Consider the following 23,088-nt stretch of genomic DNA (forward strand, 5'->3'; position numbering starts at 1 on the left):
CTACCCCATCCCGCCTCATAGCAAAAATAGAGACAGACTCACAGGTATAGAGAACAGACTTAATGAATTGCTTTTTAAAGCATGAAAGAATGTCTGCTTTTAAGATTTTTCTTTTGGATATACCATTACTTATCATTTTATTTGGATTCTCAAGAATTACATTTCTCATCATTGAACTTAAGTGATGCTGCTATTATGTCAAAATAGGAATAAGAGGGCTTCCCTGGTGGCGCAGTGGTTGAGAGTCTGCCTGCCGATGCAGGGGACACGGGTTCGTGCCCCGATCCGGGAAGATCCCACATGCCGCGGAGTGCCTGGGCCCGTGAGCCACAGCCGCTGAGCCTGCGCGTCCGGAGCCTGTGCTCCGCAACGGGAGAGGCCACAACAGTGAGAGGCCCGCGTACCGCAAAAAAAAAAAATAGGAATAAGAAATATCTCTGTTCCAAAATTTGGAACTTTTTAGTTTTTCTAGCCCATATTTCCTTAGACTCATGACCTGATTTCTAAACAGTATTATTTTCTTCCCTAATCTTTACCCATTGTTATACTGTGCCTACATCTGTCCTTTTATTGACAAAACTTAATCATTTAAGTGCTGTTTAAAACCCCAATTCAAGTTTTAAATGTCCTCACAGCAGGTTTTATCCTTAGCACCTAACACAAGGCCTGGCATTGTTATTGTTGAATAAACGAATTGCTGTAGTAGTCTGCTTTCCATATTTTTTTGGATTTGTCCTCTTACCGTTCTGCCCAGTTTTCCAGACCACAAAAACTAGTAGCTTGTACTAAAACTCGTTCCAACCATTGCTTTCTGTGGCAGTTCTTTCTGTTTTGTTTTGTTTTTTTTTTTTTTGCGGTACGCGGGCCTCTCACTGTTGTGGCCTCTCCCGTTGCGGAACACAGGCTCCGGACGCGCAGGCTCAGCGGCCATGGCTCACGGGCCCAGCCGCTCCGCGGCATGTGGGATCTTCCTGGACCGGGGCACGAACCCGTGTCCCCTGCATCGGCAGGTGGACTCTCAACCACTGCGCCACCAGGGAAGCCCCATTCTGTTTTTGATAGTTCTCATTCTCACAAGGTTCTTCCTTTATATTGACTCAAAAATATCTCCTCTGAATTATAGTTTTTGGCTCTAGTTTGCTCCACTTTATCTTCTTCCACATAATAGCTCCTTACATATTTGGAGAAAGTTCTCATATGTGCTTCTTAACTTTTTAAAAAAAGTTTTCTGACTAAATCTTTCTATGTAAAATTTTCCAAACACTTTACCAGTTTGAAAAGGGCTTGATTTATCAGAGTGCCTCTTACAGTGTATTATACTTTGGATTCTTTACTGACAAGGAATCATAGGTCCATTCTAGCTTAAGAAGGAGGAATATCATTACAATACTTCAGAAGTTTATGACAGATGCAACAGTGCTGCCAGAGTTTACTGGAGGTAGACCTGTTCTACTGGCAAGTCTCTGCCGGGGTTTCTCCTGTTCTATAACTGGCTTGACTCCCTGTGGTTGCCTGAGCTCGCAAGTCTTGATACATCTTTTTAGCTCCTTTAGTCTCTCATTTCTTCTATTCAAAATTTCCTAGCAGAGAAATCAGATTTGTCTAGGGTACCTTTTACAGCCAGGTCACTTTGGTCATAAGTTGCTTTCCGGTTTATAAATGCCCTTGCCCACCTAATAGTCCCATTCATTGACTCAACAAGTATTTTATTAAGTATCTAATATATACTAGTAGTTGTTCTAAATGCCTGGGACACATCAGTAAACAAAGCAGGCCAAAATCACTGTTTTCACTCTAGTGAGGTGAGACAGACAAGTAGCAGTAAATGTGATAACCAAAATAATGATTTCATAATTTCTCTTTGGCTGGTGAGAGGAGAGACAGGATTGTGTGCTTCTGAGCATGACTGCTGCCCTTCATTGAGCTGTGGGTGGTGCCATTTTCGATAGAAGGTGATATGGGCAGCTGGACTTCATAAAACAAGTCTAGTGTAGATAACCACTGATTGTTGTTTAGATAAATGATCTAGTTGTTTAGATAAATATACAGAAGATTTAGCGAATTATGCATTAGAGTAATTCTCAAAGTTCAGAGTCTGTGTTAAACAAATTAGTATATATTTTGTACGTTTACACTTTAAGCATACACAAACCACTTAAACGATTAATTTTTGTCAATTGGTACAGTCAACAAATATCAAGCATCCTGTTTTGTATAGAGCAGAGTATTACATTTCTTCACTTAATTAACCCCTGCTAATTCTTCAGTTCTTCTGCAGATGAACTTTTCCTTATACAACTCCGCACCTATAGCATACTACTTAGTAACCCCCGAGAATACTATTTGACTTTCCTGGGGTCATCTGGTAAGGCTAAAACAGTCATTTTGACTGAGTGGTTGGATCATCCTAGGTCACTTGCTAATCCTTGTGGCTGGGTTGGGTAGTCTGGCAGCCCTACCAGGACCCAAGGGAAAGTGGCTTACCACACGTAAAGGAGGGAAAAGTGTGCCTGATCACGCCAGTATTTCCTCACCCTTCCTAAATTTGTTTGGGGCAGTTTGTATAGCATTTGCACTTTTTTTCAAAGAAGGCTATTTCCAAATGTGCTGGTATCCTGCCAAGAGTCCCCTTTTTTATGTATGAACTCCATTTGGTCATCATATTTCTTATTTTTATGATAGTAGAAGAGTAGAAGAGTAGGGGCTGGAAAGAAAAACATGAAGGCCTTGACTAATAACCGTCCCCTCTTTTTTTTCAATTTAGCTGCATGCAATGCAGTGAACAACCACAATTTTGTCTGCTTAGCACCTCTCCTTTCTAAGAAGTGGTCCCGTTTCTTTTGAGGAATTTCTCTCTCTCCCTACCCAGTCACCCAGCCCCATTTAATACATAGTGCAAATAGGAGCTGCTTCCACAGCCACTCACTCTGACTTACATGACCTATTTCATCTCTGGACATAATTATCAGTCCACTGGTGGCCATTTGACTCTAGAACAGTCTTCCTTCAATGTGGCTTGCTCCTCAATGTAAAAGGTCATCTTGTCAGCATTCTTAAATACAACCAGTACTTCCTATAAGAATGGTTTTATATAAATTATATAAACTTGGGAAATAAGTTTAAACATTCAGACTAAACTCTTAAAATCCAAGAAACAAGGATCAGACAATGTTTGTTTACTTCTGTAAGGTATTTTCCTAAGTTCCTCAAAAGTTGTTAGCTGCATCAGTTTACATATTTGATATTCAAAACCAAGTTATTGTAGCTCTTTCCACATTTTACTTGTGAAATATCATTTTAGCATTTTTATTTTTGCCTTTTTATAACCTAATTTCCATTTACAAATAACATTATCATATGAAATCTATCACTCATGAATCGTATTTCTATGTGCACTTATAAATGTTACATCAACATTTCAAACTAAGCTTTCATACTATTGAAAGACTGCATATCGTTATGAAATCAATAAATAATATGCTGCTCCTGGAGAACTTTTGAAAGTTATGCTCCTGCTTACGAGGAACTTTTTTACTTCTCAAATTGGCACTAACTAAAACAAATTTTAAAATAACAGTTGTTGGTGAGGATGTAGTGAAAATGCCAGTCTCATTCTTATACACAGAATGTAAAAAAATTATTGATATCTTTCTGGTGAGCCCTTTGGCTTTGTGTGAGTCTTTAAAATTTTCATATTCTTTGATCCATTAGTTGTATATCTAAGAATTTTTCGGGCAAAAGTGAGATGAGGATAAAGATTTATATAGAAAGATGTTTTTTGTAGCATTATTTATAATAGAGAAAATAGAAAACGCATATTATGATCAAGGGCCCATTATAAAATATTAATAGTAAAGCATTATATTAATCTAGGTTTAGTATTATCTCAATTCTGATGAAAAAATACATATATGAAAAAAGCCTAGGATAAAACGTTAACAGTAATTGTCTTCAGGTGTGGGATTATGGGTGATTTCTTCTTTATATTTTTATATTTTCAAAAAATTTCCTGCAGTTAACATTTGTTAATTTTATAATTAGTAAAAATTAACGTGTTAAAATATTTTCTGAGCCTGCAATGCATGAAGTATGACTTTCAGAACTGAATAAACAATATAGGAACACCTGGTTAAATATGATGAGATAAATAACATGCATTTCTCTCTTTTTTAAAAGAGAGGAGGGCGTCCCTGGTGGCGCAGTGGTTGAGAGTCCGCCTGCTGATGCAGGGGACACTGGTTCGTGCCCCTGCGTGTCCGGAGCCTGTGCTCCGCAACGGGAGAGGCCGCGACAGTGAGAGGCCCGCGTACCGCAAAAAAAAAAAAAAAAAAAAAAAAAAAGATGTAAGCTTAAAACAATTTCTGTCAATATTAAAGAATCTATTAAAATAAACATTTAGCTCCATATGAGCTAAATGCGAGGCATTCAGTATGCCAAGTACTTGGGCATATAAAGATGGTACTGAAAGAACAAGACGCTTTCTGTCATTTCTTCTGTAAAGTTTTCCATGGTTTCTCTGCTACGTTAGGTTAGGTTCGCTTCTATCATTGTACTTACCATGATATACTGAAATTATCAGTTCATTTTTTTGTTTCTCCTAATAGCTTATCAGTTCCTTGAGAATAGGGGCCATATCTTTTTCATTGTGTATCCCAGTATCTAGTAGTTTGTTGAATTAGCCTTGATGTGAATGTAAGAAGTGGTGATGCTTGAGGTGGATTTTGAAAACTGAATGTCTATGATAAATCACTTTTAGTTTATTTTACTCTTTTTTTTTTTTTTTTTTTTTTTTTTGCGGTACGCGGGCCTCTCACTGTTGTGGCCTCTCCCCTTGCGGAGCACAGGCTCCAGACGCGCAGGCTCAGCGGCCATGGCTCATGGGCCCAGCCGCTCCGAGTCATGTGGGATCTTCCCGGACCGGGGCATGAACCCGTGTCCCCTGCATTGGCAGGTGGACTCTCAACCACTGCACCACCAGGGAAGCCCTACTTTGCTCTTAATGAAATCCTTTATTCTCCTATAATAAGGGTATATGAAGAGTTACTATACTGCAGCAGTTGTTAATTTTAGTATATGTGCTGCCGAAGTGAGCACAGTTGTTAATTTTAATTGAGAATGTTTTCATTTTGCCTTTGTCAAACGTGACCTCGGTTTTAGCAGATAGTTCAGAGTTGGTCAGTAAAATGAACTTAACTTTCTGTTTATCTTTTAAAGGTAAGATTTGGTCATAAAGTGATTTTAAAGTCTAGGTGAGGGCTGGGGGGAGTTCAGTTCACAGGGATGAGGATGAGAGATGATAGTGAATTTTTGTTTTTAAATTGAATCAGATGTTCACCCTGACACTAAAAACCAGAAAAAAAATCACAAAAAAGAAAACTATAGACCAGTATCACTGATGAACATAAGTGTAAAAATCCTGAACAAAACAGTAGCAAACAGAATCCAACAGCACATTAAAAGGATCATACACCATGATCAAGTGGGATTTATCTCAGGGATGCAAGTATTCTTCAATATATGCAAATCAATCAATGTGATACACCACATTAACAAATTGAAGAATAAAAACAATATGATCATCTCAATAGATGCAGAAAAAACTTTTGACAGAATTCAACATCCATTTATGATAAAAACACTCCAGAAAATGGGCACAGAGGGTACTTACCTCAACATAATAAAGGCCATATATGACAAACCCACAGCAAGCATCATACTTAATGGTGAAAAACTGAAAGCATTTCCACTAAGATCAGGAACAAGACAAGGATGTCCACTCTCGCCACTCTTATTCAACATAGTTTCGGAAGCCCTAGCCACAGCAGTCAGAGAAGAAAAAGAAATAAAAGGAATACAAATTGGAAAAGAAGTAAAACTGTCACTGTTTGCTGATGACATGATACTATACATAGAAAATCCTAAACATGCCACCAGAAAACTAGGAGAACTAATCAATGAATTTGGTAAGGTTGCAGGATACAAAATTAATACACAGGAATCTCTGGTATTCCTATACACCAACAAAAATCAGAAAGAGAAATTAAGGATACACTCCCATTTACCATTGCAACCAAAAGAATAAGATACCTAGGAATAAACCTGCCTAAGGAGGCCAAAGACTTGTACTCAGAAAACTATAGAACACTGATGAAAGAAATCAAAGATGACATAAACAGATGGAGAAATATACCATGTTCTTGGATTGGAAGAATAAATATTGTGAAAATGACTATACGACCCAAAGCAATCTACAGATTCAGTGCAATCCCTATCAAACTACCAATGGCATTCTTCACAGAATTAGAACAAAAAATTTTACAATTCATATGGAAACACAAAAGACCCCGAATAGCCAAAGCAATCTTGAGAAAGGAAAACGGACTTGGAGGAATCAGGCTCCCTGACTTCAAACTATACCACAAAGCTACAGTAATCAGGACCGTATGGCAGTGGCCCAAAACCAGAAATATAGATCAGTGGTACAAGATAGAATGCCCAGAGATAAACCCACTCACATGTGGGCACCTAATTTACTACAAAGGAGGCAAGAACATACAATGGAGAAAAGGCAGCCTCTTCAATAAGTGGTGCTGGGAAACTGGACAGCTGCATGTAAAATAAGGAAATTAAAACACTCCCTAACACCATACACAAAAATAAACTCCAAATGGATTAAAGACTTAAATGTAAGGCCAGACACTATAAAACTCTTAGAGGAAAACATAGGAAAAACACGCTTTGACATAAATCAGAGCCAAGATCTTTTCTGACCCACCTCCTAGAGTAATGGGAATAAAAACAAAAATAAACAGATGAGACTTAATTAAACTTTAAAGCTTTTGCACAGCAAAGGAAATCATAAACAAGACAAAAAGACAACCCTCAGAATGGGAGAAAATATTTGTAAATGAAACAACAGACAAAGGATTACTCTCCAAAATGTACAAACAGCACATGGAGCTCAATATCAAAAAAACAAACAATCCAGTTAAAAAATCACCAGAAGACCTAAATAGACATTTCACCAAAGACATACAGATGGACAAGAGGCACATGAAAAGATGCTCAACATCACTAATTACTAGAGAAATGCAAATCAAAACTTCAGTGAGGTATCACCTCACACCGGTCAGAATGGCCATCATCAAAAAATCTAGAAACAATAAATGCTGGAAAGGGTGTGGTGAAAAGGGAACTCTCTTGCACTGTTGTGGGAATGTAAATTGATATAGCCACTATGGAGGACAGTATGGAGGTTCCTTAAAAAACTAAAAATAGAACTACCATATGACCCAGCAATCCCACTACTGGGCATATACCCTGAGAAAACCATAATTCAAAAAGAGACATGTGCTACAGTGTTCGTTGCAGCACTATTTACAATAGCCAGGACATGGAAGCAACCTAAATGTCCATCGACAGATAAATGGATAAAGAAGATGTGGCACATATATACAATGGAATATTACTCAGCCATAGAAAGAAAGAAAATTGAGTTATTTTTAGTGAGGTGGATGGACCTAGTGTCTGTCCTACAGAGTGAAGAAAGTCAGAAAGAGAAAAAAAAATATCATATGCAAACACATATATATGGAATCTAAAAAAAAAAAGGTACTGATGAACCTAGTTGCAGGGCAGGAATAAAGAGGTAGACATAGAAAATGGACTTGAGGACATGGGGTGGGAGGGCGAAGCTGGGGCAAAGTGAGAGTAGCGTCGACATATATACACTACCGATATAAAATAGTTGGCTGGTGGGAAGCAGCCGCATAGCACAGGGAGATCGGCTCGGTGCTTTGTGATGACCTATGGGGGTGGGATAGGGAGGATGGGAGGGAGGCTCAAGAGGTAGGGGATGTGGGGACACGTGTGTGCATATGGCTGATTCGCTTTGTTGTGCAACACAAACTAACACAGTATTGTGAAGCAGTTATACTCCAATAAAGATCTATTAAAAAATAAAAAAAAGTAATGAAGCTATCAGTGAAGAAAAACAAAATTTGAATCAGGTGTTAAGGTTTCCTTTACTTAGATGTCCAAATAATCAGAATGTTGTTGCTTTTACTTCAGAGTGAGTTGGAACAACATGTAGAATATGTAAACACATGAAGCTCTTAAAAAGGATTGCAGAGGGACTTCCCTGGTGGTCCCGTGGTTAAGACTCTGCGCCCCCAATGCAGGGGGCCCGGGTTCGATCTCTGGTCAAGGAACTAGATTCCACATGCTGCAACTGAGAGCCCACGTGCTGCAACTAAAAGATCGCGCACACGGCAATGACGGTCCTGCTTGGGGCAACTAAGACCTGGTGCAGCCAAATAAATAAATAAATAAATATATTTTAAAGTATGGCAGAAAGCAATTAGGCCTAACATGTAGTCTCTAGCCCCAGATTACTCACAGATTATATCCCCAAAGTTCAATTTTAAGTTGATCTGGTTTTTAGTGTCACAGGGTAATTTTATAACAATAATGCTATATATAGTCCAATGGTCTTCAACCAGAGGCGTTTTTGCCCCCCCAGAGCACATTTGGCAGTGACCTGGAGACATTTTTGGTTGTAACAACTTGGTGATTGTAGGTGGGGTGCTATTAACTTCTAGTGGGTTGAAGCTAAGGATGTTGCTAAACATCCTATAATGCACGGGATAGCTCCCAGCCCCCTGCCTCCAACCCAACAAGGAATTATCTGGCCCAAAATGTCAGTAGTGCTGATGTTGAAAAACCCTGTCTAGACAATGGTCAAGTTCCCAGGCCACTCTAAAAATCTTTATTTAACCCAAAACAGTGCTTATAACCCATAACTGAAGCTTAGTGCTAATGGTACCATTTCATTTGTCACTTAAAATTACTTTGTCTCCATAGAAAAGTTCTTCTTAAATATCAACCTGAGATACTGAGAAGACGGCTTTCCTTACTGGGAACAAAGTGCAGTTGCTCCCATGGTGTGGAGACTCCAATTTTAATGCCTCTGTCTGTTGTTCCTAGCTTTTCATACGTGTTACTCTTTTGAGAGTCTATAGGATAGGGATTGCCTATCATTTCAGTGTTATGTTTAGAAGGTAGTTTTAGACCCTTTAAAACTTGAAAATGTTTAATCAGTATATCAGTTTATTCAACAAATATTCATTTAGAAATAAGTATTAATATAATGAGTATTCAGATTTTTAAGTACCCTATAACCAAATTCACTTTGATTTTATTAATAGGGTCAGGAGCAGGTCTGGGGAAAATAATCCAGAGGTTTCCACAGAAGGACTGGGATGATACACCTTTTCCACAGGGAGTTGAACTGGTAAGTTGGTATTGTTTTATTGTACTTTTATAATGATATTTTTCTTTTCATGTTTCATTTATGGTTATATTTATGTTGCAGTTACTTTTAAATAATTTGGTGATTTAACTGTAACACATTATTAGAAATAATCGCCCTAATACAGTAAACTTTGAATATACTGATTCTGGAATGTCTGTTTTGCTGTTCTTTTTCCTATTTAATCTTCTCTTTAATATTAAAGATGAAATAGATGATTTTTATATACCTGGAAGCTGAAAAATTCCTCTGATTCTTTTAGTCACAATCTTAGCCTAGTAGCTTCAGTGATAGTGTGTCACTAATCAAATATTTATTATATTTTTTTCTGAAAATTTCTAGGTCGTTGTTTTAGTGACAACTGAACAAAAACACAGACAAACAAAACCAAAGGTTGGTTTAATAGTGACCAGTCATGGTTTGAGTTTGGCCTTGAAATCAGAATCTGAATTCTTTCTTTCCAGTTACAGAATCTGTATGTTGCTTTATAATAGTGCAGTTCAACTGCTTTATTTTTGTCAGCCGTTTTAAAGGAATTTAATGGTGGAGCATAATTTGTGATGACCAGGACATTCTGTCTGGTGGTGGATCTATGGTGGTAAAATGAGACTGAGAAGATGATCACTAAAGTATTTTTCAATATGACTATAAAGTTTAGAGAATGCATATGTGTGTATGTATGTATGTTTGTGTATTCACTTATATTGTGTGTATGTTTACATACACACACATATACATGAGCAGTGTTCATCAAAGCAGTTCTTGTTGAGCGATCATTTGGTATAATATGACAATGAAGAGGAGACTGCCTGGGTTGAAATCCCACCTGTACGGTATGACTTCTGACAAGTTACTTAACTTCTTGAACAGCCGTCTTCATCTATAAAATGAGGATAATGATAATAGTAATCTCATAGGGTTACTGCAAAGGTAAAATGGGAAAAATATAAATAAAATGCTTAAAACAGTGTCTTCCATAAAGTAAGTGCTCAGTAAATGAGGTAGCTTGTTAATGTTATTATTGTTATTGTCATTGTTGCTGTTTGTTTGACATATTGCAGCACCTCCCCCAGAGGAAGAATTGTTCATTCTCTTGTTAGCCTGGATCAGAAATATTTATTAGGAATAAAACTGATGTTGAAAATTATGAATTTTCTTGTCCTAGCAAATGAGTGTCCATTTCTGCCTCGCTGAGGATAAAAGGTACATTTCTAAATGCTTAATTTTGATTGTTAAACCCAGTTTTGTAAAGAAGGCTGTGGGTTCTGTAGACACACAGAGAGGGTAAATCTTGAGTTTAGGCATTAAGAATGGGGAAAGAACGTGAGGATCTTTGAGATAATAGAAAATACATAGTGGTCTCTGCCCCCAGTTCCTGGCACAGAGCTTCTGAAGTCCGTCTAATTTCCTAAGTGTTATGAGTGTCTTTGATCCCGGTTCCTGACACAGGGTTCCTGAAACCTTTGTAAGTTCCTGGGTGATATGAATGTCTTTTGTTCTAATGAGGCGACTCTGGGTGGGCTCCTGGATGGCTCCTGGATGGGGGCTGGTCACTGGAAAGACCAAGCCATGATTAGAAGCTTGGAATTTTCAGCCCCATCTGCTATTCTCTTGAAAAGGGAGAAGGGCTGAAAATGGAATTAATGATTGATCATGCCTATTTGACGATGTCACCATAAAAATCCCCAAAGTTGGGATTTGGAGAGCTTCCAGGTTGGTGAAACGTGCACCTACTGGGAGGGTGATGCACCCCAACTGTACAGAGAGAGAAATTCATATGCTTGGGACCCTCCCAGACCTCACTCTGTGTATCTCTTCATCTGGCTGTTCATCTGTATTCCTTATCATATTCTTTAATAAACTGGATAATGTAAGTAAAATGTTTTCCCGAGCTCTCTGAGCCACTTGAGTAAATGAATTGAATCCAAAGGGCTGGAGGTCACGGGAACCTCCGATTTATAGCCAAGTCGTACAGAAGTTGTACTACTGTACAACCTACTTGCAATTGATATCTGAAGTGGGGGTCAGTCTTGTGGGACTGAGCCCTTAACCTTAATCAGTGAGTTAAATTGTAAAATTGTGGGACACCCAGCAGGTGTCGTGGATAATTGCTTGTTTGGGGGGAAAAAACCCCACACTGGGTGACTAGAAGTGTCAGAAGTCAAGTGTTCTGGGTAAGGTAAAAGTTACCACACAGATGGAGGAGAAAAGTAGGTTTTTAAGAGAGCCCTTGTATTCCTTTCTCTTCTCTTCCACATGCCTGCAAATAGTAATAATTGGTCTTATGGTGTGGATAACTGGTGTTTGTACTACTAAAGCTTTTAAACTCTGCTTCACTGTCCTTTTTAGTAATGATTGAAAGGGGAAAATTTTGGTACTGGAGACCTTTTAGAACTTTTTGTGAGTTCCTACCTCCCCTCACATCAATGTGTGGATGGATATAAACTACATCAGTTTGAAAATATGAACAGTGAACCACCTTCATAAATTTCAAGAACAGCAGACATTATTGGGTCAGAGAGAGATCATGATTTGACTCTAGCTATTTAGCTATGACTGAGAAGGAATAATTTTTGTGTTTTGAAAGCTAAGGCATAGATACTGTGATGCCTCTGATATTTCTCCAGTAGTGATGGAGAGACACATGTTGATTTTAATAGTTAGTAAATGGATATTTTTTCTTTGTGTGACAGACACTCCCATGTTCAAGTGCTATCAGTGCCTCTCCAATAACAAGTAGAGCCGTGTGCTGCTGGATTGGTGAAACTGAGGTGTTAAGAGGTAGCATAACTTTTCCTCACCTAAGATCTTCCTAGATGACATCTTGGCTGATTCTTCATGAAGCATTTCAAGATTTTGGGAGCCAGATTAATATTTAAAGAATATTTGAAGTGCTGGATTACATTGGGAATTTTTTCTTTTAATTTTTTCGTAACTGATAGCAATTCTCATCATCTAATGTCTATTGTGCTTTGTCAGGTACAGAATAAATTTGTTTATCTAACAAAGCCCATTTTTAATTTTTATTTAAAAATTTTTTAAATTTTATTTTATTTTTTTATCTTTTGGCTGCACTGTGTGACACATGGGATCTTAGCTCCCTGACCAGGGATGGAACCCGTGCCCCAGCAGTGGAAGCACAGAGTCTTATCCACTGGACCACCAGGGAGGTCCCCAAAGCCCATTTTTAAAACATAATAGAACATTAACTGTTAAATTTTTGTTGTCTTATTATTTATGGCTTTGTGCTTTACTTTATATGTTAGGGAGGTGCAACTATTCTGCATGTTAACAGCAATAATTGAGTAACTGTGATACACTGTGTAATCTAGAGCAACTCCTGCAACTTCAAGACCAGAGATAGGCCTAATAAAATTTTAGTCTAATTGAAGGTGATTTGGCTCAGAGCCTAGGTGGTTTTTTGATTCCAGGGTGGTAGTGACCCTTTTGTGATGATTTACATGGAAAAAAATCTTACCCTACCAAGGTGGTAGTAGTGGAACAAGTTTTTAGCATGTAACATTAATGTTAATATCTAACAGTTACATACAATTCACAGACTGTGATGAACTCACACATTAGATGATTAGAGGTAGTATATCTAATTTAAAGGTAGGTAAATTGAGGATTAGGAAGTTTTAAATGGTTTCACTAAGGTCTAGCAGCTCAATGGTAGCAGAGCTAGCATTCAAACCCAGGTTTTTTGACTCTTAGTCTCAGCCAAGATCTGAGAGTATTCTGAGAGTATTCTCAGAGTGACACTTTAAGCTATGGTTAGCATTTGGACTTTAATGTAAATGCAAGATCTGAAAACAGGATTCTATAATTTGGAAGAACTGAGGTTCAGAAATGTTTAAAAGCATGCTGTGTTAAAAGAATGCTGTGTTGCCTCTTCAATAAGTGCTGCTGGAAAAACCGGACAGCTACATGGAAAAAATGAAGTAAGAACACTCCCTAACACCATACACAAAAATAAACTCAGAATGGATCAAAGACCTAAATGTAAGACCAGACACTATAAAACTCTTAGAGGAAAACATAGGCAGAACAGTCTATGACATAAATCACAGCAAGATCCTTTTTGACCCACCTCCTAGAGAAATGGAAATAAAAACATAAATAAACAAATGGGACCTAATGAAACTTAAAAGCTTTTGCACAGCAAAGGAAACCATAAACAAGACCAAAAGACATCTTCAGAATGGGAGAAAATATTTGCAAATGAAGCAAATGACAAAGGATTAATCTCCAAAATTTACAAGCAGCTCATGCAGCTCAATATCAAAAAACAAACAACCCAGTCCAAAAATGAGCAGCACACCTAAGTAGACATTTCTCCAAAGAAGATATACAGATTGCCAACAAACACATGAAAGAATGCTCAACATCACTAATCATTAGAGAAATGCAAATCAAAACTACAATGAGGTATCACCTCATACCAGTCAGAATGGCCATCATCAAAAAATCTACAAACAATAGATGCTGGAGAGGGTGTGGAGAAAAGGGAACCCTCTCGCACTGTTGGTGGGAATGTAAATTGATATAGCCATTATGGAGAACAGTATGGAGGTTCCTTAAAAAACTACAAATAGAACTACCATTCAACCCAGCAATCCCACTACTGGGCATATACCCTGAGAAAACCATAATTCAAAAGAGTCTTGTATCACAATGTTCACTGCAGCTCTATTTACAATAGCCAGGACATGGAAGCAACCTAAGTGTCCATCGACAGATGAATGGATAAAGAAGATGTGGCACATATATACAATGGAATATTATTCAGCCATAAAAATAAATGAAATTGGATTATTTGTAGTGAGGTGGGTGGACCTAGAGTCTGTCCTACAGAGTGAAGTAAGTCAGAAAGAGAAAAGCAAATACCGTATGCTAACACATATATGGAATCTAAAAAAAAAAAGTTGGTTCTGAAGAACTTAGGGGCAGGACAGGATTCAAGACGCAGACGTAGAGAATGAACTTGAGGACACAGGGAGGAGGAAGGGTAAGCTGGGACAAAGTGAGAGTGTGGCATGGACATATCATACACTACCAAATGTAAAATAGCTAGTGGGAAGCAGCCACATAGCACAGGGAGATGAGCTCGGTGCTTTGTGACCACCTAGAGGGGTGGGATAGGGAGGGTGGGAGGGAGATGCAAGAGGCACTGGATTTGGGGATATATGTATATGTATAGCTGCTTCACTTTGTTATAAAGCAGAAACTAACACACCATTGTAAAGCAATTATACTCCAATAAAGATGTTAAAAAAAAAAGAATGCTGTGTTATTAGAAACCAACTTCACTTATTTTTTTCGGAGGATAAACCTGGGTTCAGAGCATAGTATTAGACTTGAAATTATTTTCTGTTGCCATCTTTCCTGCCCACACAACAAGTATTTCATGTATTTAAATTCTAAATGAAAGGTATTGTAAACAGTGCTGCAAAGAACATTGGGGTGCACGTATCCTTTCGAACCATGTTTTTCTCTGGATATATGCCCAAAAGCCAAGACATAGAAGCAACAGATGAATGGATAAAGAGAATGTGTACATATATACCATGGAATATTACTCAGCCTTTAAAAAGAATGAAATCATGCCATTTGCAGCAACATGGATGGACCTGGAGATTATCATACTAAGTGAAGTATTGGTAAGTCAGACAAAGACAAATATCATATGATATCACTTATATGGGGAACCTAAAAAAAATTTTAAAAAATGATACAAATGAACTTATATGAACAAAACAGAAACAGACTGACAGATTTAGAGAATGCACTTACGGTTACCTGAGGGGAGGGATAGATAGGGAGTTTGGGATTGAGATGTACACGCTGCTATATTTAAAGTAAAATTCCTTTCCATGAAAAAAAAATAAATGAAAGGTAATTCTGTTCAGAATGAAGACTAAACTTTATGACTTGTGGGAAAGGATTTAAGGCATTCATTTGCTAATAAGTCAAATCCCAAATTTAATTTAGAGGATGCTGAATTTAGTCTTGCTGCTTTTGTGTAAAGAAATCGCCTTCTCTTTCTTCTATTGAGAAATGCTGAACTTTAATTTGGATGGTTTTTAAAAATAAAAATATGAAAATAAGCTAAACCAAACATAATGACTGCTTTTCCAATTCTGGGATATTTTTATCTTTTTCTTGTGCCTTTTAGGCATACATGGAAACCACAGACAGTCATATAAATAAAGTTTCAGTTAATTTTAGAGACAATATTTCAAAGAAAATGTAAGAATTGTTTTGCAGAGGCATTCTATGGCTAACAATCTATTTCTGATTATGGGAAGAAATATTTTTATTGGCTTGGTTTTGGGCATCAACAAAATAGTATTGTTTAGGCACTAGCTCTTTTTAAAGATGCCCTGTCTCAGAAGTGAATTTTTTTATATCATAATTCAGAAAACATGCCACCATCTTCACTAGGGAATGCCTGCACTGACGCATTTGTAAATCTTTCTGATTTTTTTAGAAGTCTAAAGTACTGTGATAAAAAATGTTGTGGCTTGAGTAAAAGAGGATTAACCGTGTCATTAGAATTTATAAATTTGAGGTTCTTAAGATATTAGCTCATTTATTTAAGTTATAGACTAATGATTTGACTACCTTCAGTATGAATCCAGTTTTCTGTAATTATAAGTATAGATTGGGGAGAAGAGGTAAAAAAATCTTGTATTCAGCATTCTGCAGTTGTAACATAGGAGAAGTAGCCTTAGTATGGGATGCTATTTGAGGGCAGAGAAGTAAGTATAAGTATCATGTAATATTTTAATTCTTTTAGTTGTTTAGAATGCATTGAATACCGCAGATGGGCTAGCAGTGGTCCATCTGACCTAGATATAAATACTGTTTGGTCAGGAAACCGAGTGTAGAAAGGACGGAAGAGAATTTTCTCCCCTCTTTGTAGAGGAATATGCGTGAAAGGAGATTGAGAAAGGTAGTGAACATACTGGATGACAGAATCAGGGTTCACAAAGATTTTAAAAGGCTGGAGTTACGGGCCCTTTATATAAGAGGATTAAATATAATAGGTGAAAATGTAGGTCCTGCATGTGAGTATAAAAAACTAGCTGTATAAGTAATATTTAAAATAAAGATAGGCCGGATACTTTCCCAGCCAGAGAGATTTGAGATAAGAAGACAGCTAAAAATAAAAAATATATAATTATAAACGAGACCTATGAAAGATACTGTAGGTAGCATCTAAAGCCTCTGTGCTGAGCTAGGGTGCTTGGTGATGAATTTAGTTTTAAAGCTGGTGTAAAGGATGTGTGGAAGAACTCTTGATTTTGCATAGAGTTGAGGCTGAAAACAAGAACATTGCTATGAAGTATGAAGACATGGCTTTTTTTAATTTATTTTTTTATTGAAGTATAGTTGATGTACAGTGTTGTGTTAATTTCTGCTATACAGCAAAGTGACTCAGTATTCTATGAGTAGTCTATGAGAATACTCAATGTATTCTATTCCATTACGGTTTATCCCAGGATATTGAATATAGTTCCCTGTGCTATACAGTAGGACCTTGTTGTTTATCCATTCTATATGTAATAGTTTGCATCTACTAACTCCATACTCCCAGTCCATCACTCCCATACCACCCCCCACATGGCAACCACAGTCTGTTCTCTGTGTCTGTTTCTGTTTCATAGGTTCATTTGTGCCATATTTTAGATTACACATGTAAGTGATATTTCTCTTTCTCTTTTTGACTTCACTTAGTATGACAATCTCCAGTTGCATCCATGTTGCTGCAAATCGTATTATTTTGTTCTTTTTTATGACTGAGTAGTATTCCATTGTATATATGTACCACATCTTCTTTATCTGTTCCTCTGTCAATGGATATTTAGATTGTTTCATGAAGACATGGCTTTTGAAACATACTAAGGACTACAAGAAGGACGTTTAAAGTTATGTTCACAACAAAGCAAGTGGATACAAATGGGGTTTAAGCTGGAAAGTGGTGGTTTGAGCTCACATTTTTGTTTCCTACTCCCAAAGACACAGTTGTCTCTTTGAAGTAATAAAACTGCATAGCAGGTAGGAACTCCATCCTGTAGATGGAGTCTAGAGGATGCATCTGAGATAGTGGATTCTCTCAACATCTCTGAGGTAGAAGCTAGTCAGTCTTGGTGTTACTCTTCTCACATTCCTTGATGCTTACTAAGGTGGTTTGTTATACTGTACTAGACTTTCAGTAGCTTACAATTCTGCTTATTTTACTAATGTATTGATAGCCTCAGTTATGCTAGAGAATCACCTACCCAGTCTCCATGGTCTGCTCTCAGAACCACCTCAGGAGAGGTTTTCTTGCCATGTTGGGGTCCTGCTATCCCTAATGCTTTGACGCCATAGTGAACTTCCTGAAGAAGACGTAGAACTACAGTACACAAGCCTGACCTACTACAAATTCATGTTGTTTGCAAACAGCCTGGCCCCGTTACCACACAGAATACTGCTACTGATCTCTCATGTAATTGTCTGTCATATCACCACTATGGTTGTTCTATACTTTTTAATGTCCAGTTCCTTGTTCTATTCTTCATTTTCCATTGATCCCAAGTATTAACTTTAAAAAGTCTTTTCTTGAGTTTATTTCTTAGCTATTATCCTATTTCTTCTTCATTATAAAATGTTTCAAATGATTATTCTTCATTTGCTGTCTCTATTTCTATAAGAGACTGGTGTGGTACTCTGGAAGCAATATGGGATCTGAAACTTTAAAATCTTAAGCAAAGTTAATTTATGTTTCTGATAATGCTGCTTTTCCTACAGGACTGTTATCAGGTGATTGTCTATTAATATTTTAATAAACTATAATGTTATGATTTCTTGCTGTCCACTCGCATCTCTTACATCCATCTCACCCACATTTCAGAGGTTTATTCTGAAGTACACTTTATGTCCTCTCCATTCTGAAATCACAAAGTTGAAGTTTAGTAATATTTTCTGAATTCATTAAGTTAATAAATACTAGATGTTATAATAGGTGAACCTTGAAGCCTTAGTGGCTAGAATGAAACAAGCTTTTTTCTTCTTACTTGCATAATCACTTACTTGATTAGTGACAGTGGTGTAGACAGGAGTGTGGTTTGCTGTCTTCAAAGTGTGGTTCTCAGGGTCATCTTGGGCATCAGCATTCAGTTGGCAGAGTAGTAAAAGAAAGCATGGAGGTGGGTTTTATGGGGTAGGCCTGGGAGGCTGTATACATCACTTCTATCCTGTTCCATTCATCAGAAATCAGTCATTTAACCACAGTTAACTGTAATGGGAGTTTGGCAGATAAAGCCTAGATGGGTGCCTAGGAGAAAAGTGAAACAGATATAGTGAACAACTACCTTTCTTCTGCCACAGTGTTCTTGCTGAAATTCAGAGGCCTTTTCCCTTATCTTAATTCTCCTTGACCACTTTATTTTTTGACATCATTAATTCAGTCTTTGTGGTAAAATAAAAAATGAACACTGTATTTAGTTTTTGTCTCAGTTCCTGGCACAAAGTTCCTGAAATCTTTGGAGTTTACTGTCTTTTGTATGCTAATGAGATGGCTTATGAATTTAGGGAACGCTAGGTAGCTTCAGGAAGGGGGCTGATGTGCCACAGGAACCAACCATGCGGTTAGAGGTTTGGAAATTTCAGCCGTACTTGGGAGGGGAGAGGGGCTGGAGATTGAGTTCAATCACCAATGGCCAACGAGCTAATCAATCATGCTTACCTAATGAAGCTTCCATAAAACCCCTTAGATGAAGGGATATAGAGATCTTCCAAGTTGGTGAACACATCTATGTGCTGGGAAGGTAGTGTGATTGGAGAAGGTGTGGAGGCTCTGTGTCACCCCCTCCCTCCATACCTTGACTTATCTATCTCTTCTATTTGGCTCTTTTTGAGTTATATACTTTACAGTAAACTGGTAAGTGTAGGTAAAGTGTTTTCCTGAGTTCAGTGAGCTGTCCTAGTGAATTATTGAACCTGAGGGGGACAGTCATGTGAGCCCCTGAATTTGTAGTCTGCAGGCAGAAGTGTGGATAACTTGGTCATCCCTTTTGCAGCTGGCATCTGGAGTGAGGGCAGTCTTGTGGGGCAGAGCCCTGACCCCTTGATTGTGGGGTCTGCACTGACTCTGGGAAGTTAGTGTCATAAATGAATTGAATTGTTGGACACCCAGTTGGTATTGGGAAAAAACACATACTTGGTGTCAGAGAAAATACAACAGTCTTCATCATGCTAATTTTCTCTTAATGTCAGTTAATTCTCTTCCATTTTTCCCTGTTTTTGTTTTATTTTGTTTTTGTGGCCCCCTTACTACAGACTTTCTGTAAGATTCAGTTTTCATTTTTTGGGTATTTTGTTTTCTCTGGGAAGTGATGGTATCACTATTCTGTCAGTCTTTTGTACTTGAATCCTAGTCATGCCTGTGTGTTTTCTGCAATTCCTGTAATCTAAGTGTATAGCCTACATGTCTCAGACAGAGCTAAGCCATATTTTGGTATCTCTTTCTAATACCGGACTTCTAATATGGGGTGAGCTCTGGTAACAAATAGCCTTGGAAGGTTAATCAAAGTTAGTTCTTGCCTAATTTCACTTGTAGCAATTTGTCCTATAGCAGAACTGACACTTGGATAAATAATATATATTATTCAAACCAGAATGCTTTTGAGAGTGAAAGGTAGTGAATCGGAAAACATGCGTCCTGAACAAATTGATTTTTATGGTTACTTATACATATGCATGTGTAAAGTTATTCAAGGCAAAAAATTGGAAACTACCTAAATGTCTATCAGTAGGTGACTGATTGAATTAGTAGTGCCACAGTCATTCATCAGAATATAATGCAACTGTTAAAAAGTATGAGATAGAAGATGGCCAACAAGCAGATGAAAAGATGCTAATGTCACTAACCATTAGGGAAACGCAAATCAAAACAGCAGTGAGATACCACTTCACACCTATTACGATGACTAATATAAAAAAACACAAAGTGCTGGCAAAGATGTGGAGAAATTACAGTCCTTGTGTACTGTTGGTGGGAATGTAAAATGGTACAGCTACCATGGAAAATGATAGGGCGGTTCCTCAAAAAATTGAGAATGGAATTACTGTATGGTCCAGCAATTTCACTTCTGGGTATATACCCCAAAGAACTGAAAGCAGGGACTCAAATAGATTTTTTGTTCACACGTTCATAGTGGCATTATTCACCACAGCCAAAAGCAATCCAGGTATCCACTGACAGATAAATGGATAAACAAAATGTGGTATATACATACAATGAAATATTATTCAGCCTTAAAAATGAAGGAGATTCTGACATGTGCTACAACATGGATGAACCTTGAGGACATTATGCTAAGTCTATGGGTATAGATTTTCAGTTTTGCAAGATGAAAAGTGTTCTGGAGAGTGATTGCAGGACAATATGAATGTACTTGACACTACTGAACTGCACATTTAAAAATGGTTAAGATGATAAATTTTATGTTATGTATATTTTACTACTATTAAAAACTTTTTAGAAAAATATGACCTAGAGCTTTGTTCAGTGACGTGAATCAGTCTCTAAGACACATTGTATAGCAAGTAGCCAAAGAATTTGGAGAAGAACAAAGTTGGAGGACTTGTACTACCTGGTTTCAAGGCATACTGTAGAGCTCAGTATTCAAATGTGGTATTGGCTTAAGGATTGTCTTTTGTAGATCCTTGCTACAGTCTAGAAGCAAACACACACATTATGGTAAATATATATTCAATAAAGTTGCCAAGGTGATTCAGTTGTGAAAAAGATAGGGTTTTCAACAAATGGTGCTGAAACAACTGAATGTCCATTTGGGAAAAAAAAAAGCCTTGACCCTGCCTCACAACCTACAGAAAAATTAATTTGAAGTAGATCATAGACTAAATGTAAAAGCTAAAAGTATAAAGGTTTTTAAAGGAAAACTTAGGAGAACATCTTTGCAACCTTTAGTTAAGCAGAGACTTTAAATAGAACACCAAAAGCATGAACGAATAAAGTTTACCTGGAATGCTTGAAAACTCCTGAAAAATAGTGTATCATCATGCAGAAAAGGTGGACAGTCGGATAATAAGAAGTCCCATTTTGTTTCATAGATTTCACTTGGATCTACAGAATCTCTGAATCCTACTTGGACCTTCTGTTTCTTGCTATTTACCTTTAGTGAGGAGGAGGAGACTGGAAGAAATGAGGGGACATAGGGTATTCTAGCAGCAATTCACCTAGGGTGTCAGAGCAAAGTTTTCTCAGGTGTTATCTATTCTGCCGAGCCAGATTTTCTTTGTCAAGCCAGAAATTTGGATATATTCAAATTTGTGGGGCGACTTTTATAAATAGAACTTCTTTATCAAAATTTTAATTGCTATAGATGGTAGCCAACTTTAGATGTAAAAACATTACTATATGTGAAAGACTTTGTGATATGGAGGAAAGAATATTGAACTCTGGGATTTTATTTATCTGTCTGTATCAGTATATATACCTATATATAGATATATAATTTGATTAAGAAAGGCAACAGCTATTTAGAGAACATCAACTCTCTAGGTCATATAATCTATTTTCAATGGTATATAAGGAATGATATTTTGATACTATCCATCCCCCCACACCCCAGTTCTTGTTCTAATCAAGTTCTTTGGTGATCCAGACATACTATTTACTGCATGAAATATGTTCAGATCTTTTTTCTTGAGTTTGTATTGTGCTTTGAGTATTCATGTGGAACTTTCCCTGCTATGGATATGGTCATTTTTCTTATAACTTAACAAATGTGTCAGTTTTAAAAAATGAAGTATTTGGTGGCCTCTAGTGGTACTTATGTGTCTATAAAAAGTCACTAATATCACCAATGTACAAAATTTTAGGTGGAGAGTTACTAAGTTGACAAAACTTACTGAAGAAAAGTTTTTTAATCTTTGAGAACTAAAAGTTTATTAATCAGTCATAAATCTATCAGTGATGTGGCTGTATCTGTTATAGTAAATTTTATCTTTCCTTACTTTGAAGACATGCCTTGAAATTTTATATATATATATATATGTGTGTGTGTGTTTGTATATATGTGTGTGTGTGTAATATATATGTTGTTTTTTAAAATAAATTTATTTATATATTTTTTATTTTTGGCTGCCTTGGGTCTTCGTTGCTGTGCACGAGCTTTCTCTAGTTGCGGTGAGCAGGGACTCCTCTTCATTGCGGTATGTGGGCTTCTCATTGCGGTGGCTTCTCTTGTTGCGGAGCATGAGCTCTAGGCACGCGGGCTTCAGTAGTTGTGGCATGTGGGCTCAGTAGTTGTGGCTTGCAGGTTCTAGAGCACAGGCTCAGTAGTTGTGGCGCACAGGCTTAGTTGCTCTGTGGCATGTGGGATCTTCCCGGACCAGGGCTGGAATCCATGTCCCCTGCATTGGCAGGCGGATTCGTTTTGTACTTATGTCAGCAGTAGTTTACTATTGCATTTTACTGAAATGTGTCTATAAAGGGGATGGTAGAATGATTTCTGACATCTCCTTAAATATAATAAAAGCTAAAAATAGGGCCAGTATTTCATAAGTTAATCATAAAGATAATCAATCCTTAGTAAAGTTTCTTTCTTTCTTTTTTTTTTTTTGTGGTACACGGGCCTCTCACTGCTGTGGCCTCTCCCGTTGCAGAGCACAGGCTCTGGATGCGCAGGCTCAGCGGCCATGGCTCATGGGTCCAGCCGCTCCGCGGCATGTGGGATTTTCCCGGACTGGGGCACGAACCCGTG

The 23,088-nt window shown here is 37.5% G+C and overlaps 1 protein-coding gene across 2 annotated transcripts in view; it reads left to right on the forward strand.

Annotated features, from left to right (window-relative positions):
- SBF2 (SET binding factor 2) overlaps positions 1–23,088 on the forward strand; it is a 457,881-nt gene that overhangs the window by 76,256 nt on the left and 358,537 nt on the right. For both annotated transcript variants that reach the window (XM_060159685.1, XM_060159686.1), the window contains exon 2: positions 9,207–9,292. In XM_060159685.1, the coding sequence (XP_060015668.1) occupies positions 9,207–9,292 (86 nt within the window). The remainder of the gene's footprint in view (positions 1–9,206; positions 9,293–23,088) is intronic.

Source organism: Lagenorhynchus albirostris, chromosome 9 (genome assembly GCF_949774975.1).
Source record: "Lagenorhynchus albirostris chromosome 9, mLagAlb1.1, whole genome shotgun sequence".
NCBI classification, from domain to species: Eukaryota; Metazoa; Chordata; class Mammalia; order Artiodactyla; family Delphinidae; genus Lagenorhynchus; species Lagenorhynchus albirostris.